Genomic DNA, 4,581 nt, shown 5'->3' on the forward strand with positions numbered 1-4,581 from the left:
TTTTTTTTTTTTTTTTTTTTTTGGTACCGGGGATTGAACTTGGGTCCTTGTGCTTGCCAGGCAGGCCACCGAACCACTGAGCCAAATCCCCAGCCCCTAACAATCTTAATAATTACTACAAAGATGATGAAGTCCTGAATTAAGATATTACCAGAAATGAAGTAAAAAGTTGAAAAAGGAAATGTATCAGCAGGAGTTGATCAGTGAGTGGAGGAAAGAAATGAAAAAAAAGGCTTTCAGGGACTCCTGGACTGTTTAATACGGGTGGCCAACTTAGGCTGTTTATGGGGTTAGAAGCCAAGAGCCAGAAGGAGGCCTAGGATTGATAAAAGGTTAATTTTATTTGAATTAATTAATTAATTAATTTTATTTTTTGGTACCGGGGATCGAACTCATGACCTTGTACTTGCAAGGTAGGTGCAGTGCCACTGAGCTAAATGCCCAGCCCCAAAGATAAATTTTAACATGTTGCATTTGGAAATCAGAGCTAAATAAACATCAGGCTATTAAATATATAAGTATGAAAAACTAGACATCATAAATATATTTACTATTGTCAAAATTTCACAGTCAATGAAATGTCACAGGGCAGGAATACAGAGGTAAGCAATGGGCTAGGGACAACTTTAAAATGAAGATGAGACAAAAGTGCATCACAAAGAAAGAAGAAAAAGTAGAAAATAAGAGTGGTACTTTTGCCAGCAGTGTGTGTGTGTGTATGTGTGTGTGTGTAGGGGGGTGCTAGGGATACTTGCAGCCTGAGAGCGCCTTTTAAGTCTGATATTTACACTTTATAAGAGAGATTTCAGTTACCTAGGATTGCAGTTAGTTGTAAAGTTTCTCTTATTTTGAAGACAATAAGAATAAAGTTCCTTCTCATTGTTGTCAGCAGAATGTATCTATTTAATTACAGACCTTAGTTTCAGTATGCTTAATCTTCAATGTATACTTCATAATTCATTATGCCTTAATAACAATCTGGAATTATTCTCTCAAACCTTATATTTTATTTCTTGCTAGATTTTTAAAACGTCATACCTTGAACCACCACCAGATGGATATGAGAATATTACAAATATTGTGCCACCATATAACGCTTTTTCACCCCAAGGCATTCCAGAGGTAAAATGAAAGACACTGTTTTATCCAAGTCTTTTAAGTATTTCTTTGTATAAAACCTCATGTATCAGAATATAACCAAGGGAATTTCACTTGGAAATTATATATGATCACCCATGGCTTAACTTTCTATACTATGAACACTCGTCAAAAATCAAAATAATTTTTTTTTTTTTTTACAAAACAGAAAAGACTACCAGGAAAAGAAAAGAAGAAAATAAAAACATTAAAAACAGATCCTAATGAAGCAGATGCTATTCTTTGAAATAATAAACTTTTGAACACTTAATTCACTAAAGGCAATAGATGTTTTTAAAAACTTTCTTCCATTAATCTCAAATTTTTACAGAAGTATAAATCTGTTGTTATAGGTCATATACCACAGAAGTTTTAATGTCTGGTTGAAAATTAAACATAATGCTTTTTTAAATGACATTACTCTAATTCTTGTGTCTCAGTATATAGAAATAATTTCTTCAAAAGAGAACACACTATTCAAAAGATAGCTTATACATTGTCTTTTTCTTTAACTTCTGGATTTTGAAAGATTTTCTGAAGACTTTGCCAGACTTTTCAAATGTCTGATTATTAATTTGAAATACAAAAATAAGATTTTCATCGATGCAGTTTTGTACAACAAAATTTACCTTTTGTTGTCTCTTTAATTTTGGTATTTTGTTTTCTTTTCTCTGGAGGGAGATCTGGTATATGTGAATTATGCTCGTACTGAAGACTTTTTCAAACTAGAAAGGGAGATGAACATCAACTGCACTGGAAAGATTGTCATTGCCAGATATGGGAAGATCTTCAGAGGAAATAAAGTATGGTATTATTTTTCTAGAGGGAAGGAGAGAAGAGAGTATTCCAAAATTGCTTTAAAAGTTATTTTCTTTGCTGTTTTCCATGGGTGCACAGAGAGTTTTTTTCTATGTTTCCTCACCTATCAACAAAATTATTTTTATTATAAAAGTAATGTTTGCTTTTAAAAATTTAATTGAAATTTACATAAACTAAAAATGAAACTCTGCCTCAATATTATCCAGTTTTCTTGCTCAAATATAATCAATCATAATAGCTCTCTCCAGATCTAATTCTGTATAATAGGAATATATATCTATATGTATCTACATTATATGCATAAATGTAATTACTCTTGTTTTAAGAGAGGTCATTATATACTGCATGTAACATGCATTTATGTCTGTGTTCCACCGTTATTCATGGATAGTCTTCTGTGAGCACACTGAGAGTTTTAGAACATAGTGTAGTAGTTTAGAGTTTAAGAATGTAGATCCATGCCACCTGGTTCTGTTCAGGGCCTTTCTTTGTTGTCTTTACTGTGAGCAAGTTACTTAACCTCTCTGTGCCGTAGTTGCTCTATGTACAAAATGGAAATGCTCAATAATAGCACCAATCTCACAGAATCATTCTTAGAATTAAATTGCTATATTTAAAAGCACTTAGGAGAGTGGCTGGTATCAATAATTGCTGTACAGCTGTTTATTAAATACTTAATTTAGATGGTGGCAAGATATTTTACAGCACCAATAAGCTGTTTATTTAATCATCTTCACTGATGGATATTTATCTTGTCTTGAAATTTTTACTGCAATTTTTTCTACAATAAACATTCTTTTTTATATATGCATCATACTGTGTAAAGATTTTTGTAGTATAGGTTTTCAGAAATGGAATGGCTGAACCATAGTGTATGTTCTTTCGAAATTTTGATAAAGACAATCAAGTTGACTTTCCAAACAATTTCAAGATATACTTCCACTGCTGCTAGAGAGTGCTTTTTCAATATTGGAATACTTCTTAGTGAGTCAAGACTGGTATTTACCTATCTATTGCTACAGTACTTCTGATAATGAGGAATTCAGTATTTTATTATTTTTTAACCTTATTGAGGTTATTGGTACTTTTGAAGTACACAGTACAAGAATTCAGTATTTTGCAGGATATAATTTCCTATGCTTAACCAGTTTGGATTATTAGAAAGATGCTTACAAAGACACTTTAGATAATTTTTTACACACTAAGAATGTTCTGTATAAAATTTTAAATCAGTTTAATTTCACAGATATTTTAAATTTCTTACTTTATGATGTATGAAATTTGGAGTGCCAGTAGTTAAAAGTGAGGAAGGGATGGTTTGTGTTCTTAATAACTCCCTCAGTATTTAAGAGAGACGTTTAAAAGATACTTGAGTGCTCTATGATCTGTCCTATGATAAAATGTATAAAATCAAGAAATACAAAGAAGAAAGGAGACATTAATTTTGCACATTTAGGAAAATAGGAATTTTTCATGGAAGAGGTGATTGAAAAAAACCATGTTTTTAGGTCTACCAAGAGGAAACTGTTTTCAAAGCAAAGACTACTGTGCATGTCATGGCATGATATAAACAGATATCTCAATTTTCTTCTCTCCCCCCCATCCCCTCTCTTCTCCCCCCCTTTCTGCCCCTCCCCTCCTCTCTCCTCCTTTGTTATATAATTCAGTCTAGTTATGTACTCAAGGCAATCCTCTGGCCTCAGGCTCCCAGGTGCTGAGATTACAGGCCTGCGCCATCACACCTGGCTTTCCTCACATTATTAAATTATTTTTTACACTAATAAGCCATTCATTTGCCATATCTGTATCATGGATTCACATTGCTCCTGCAGGTTAAAAATGCTATGCTAGCTGGAGCCATAGGAATCATCTTGTACTCAGATCCAGCTGACTACTTTGCCCCTGGGATACAGCCATATCCCAGAGGATGGAACCTTCCTGGAACTGCAGCCCAGAGAGGAAATGTGTTAAATCTGAATGGAGCTGGTGACCCACTTACTCCAGGATATCCAGCTAAAGGTCAGGGATGAGCCTTCACTCTACCATTTTTGCAAAATTCTTCTTTGCACTTTTAGGGGGGATAAAAGCAAGCATCTTTACAGTAAAATTAAAATTGTGTGCATTTACATAATTTTGGATACTATTTCTTGGAATGAATACATTTCCTTGTATTATTTTAGTTAAAAATTTTTTTCCTCTCATTGAGTTTATTGGTATATGTTAGGTATACAGTACAGTTACATTCATCATTGGGATCTTGTAGCTTTATAGTTATAAATTTTTATGAGGTGTTAGCATAAGAAAGGGATATTCAGCTGATACTCTTCTTTACCTTTAGTAGAGAGGTTCAGAAACTAATTTGCATACCCAAAGTGATAATTGCTCTTAACAGAGTTTAGATTTTGTTAACTTCAGGAATTATTCTTCTTTAGATCATACATTTCTATTTTTAAAAATATCCATGTTTTTATAAAATTGTTTACATTTATTTTTTTTTATTTTTTCTTTTTATTGAGGTTATTGGTACAATCTAGGTATACAATACAATTACATTCATCATTGGGATTCTGCACCTTTACATAATAGATCCTGATTATCATTTTTCCCCTTGTCCCTGCCCTCCCT

The 4,581-nt window shown here is 32.9% G+C and overlaps 1 protein-coding gene across 8 annotated transcripts in view; it reads left to right on the forward strand.

The window, feature by feature from the left end:
* Positions 1-4,581, forward strand: part of Naalad2 (N-acetylated alpha-linked acidic dipeptidase 2) — a 49,002-nt gene that overhangs the window by 13,105 nt on the left and 31,316 nt on the right. For 4 of the 8 annotated variants that reach the window (XM_033764270.1, XM_033764271.1, XM_033764272.1 and 1 more), the window contains exons 6-8: positions 1,021-1,122; positions 1,812-1,940; positions 3,789-3,975. In XM_033764270.1, the coding sequence (XP_033620161.1) occupies positions 1,021-1,122; positions 1,812-1,940; positions 3,789-3,975 (418 nt within the window). The remainder of the gene's footprint in view (positions 1-1,020; positions 1,123-1,811; positions 1,941-3,788; positions 3,976-4,581) is intronic. The other 4 variants (XM_010633711.2, XM_010633713.2, XM_010633716.2 and 1 more) reach the window with 2 other exon arrangements.

Source organism: Fukomys damarensis, unplaced genomic scaffold, assembly GCF_012274545.1.
Source record: "Fukomys damarensis isolate Sample0158 unplaced genomic scaffold, DMR_v1.0_HiC HiC_scaffold_16, whole genome shotgun sequence".
Lineage (NCBI taxonomy): Eukaryota > Metazoa > Chordata > Mammalia > Rodentia > Bathyergidae > Fukomys > Fukomys damarensis.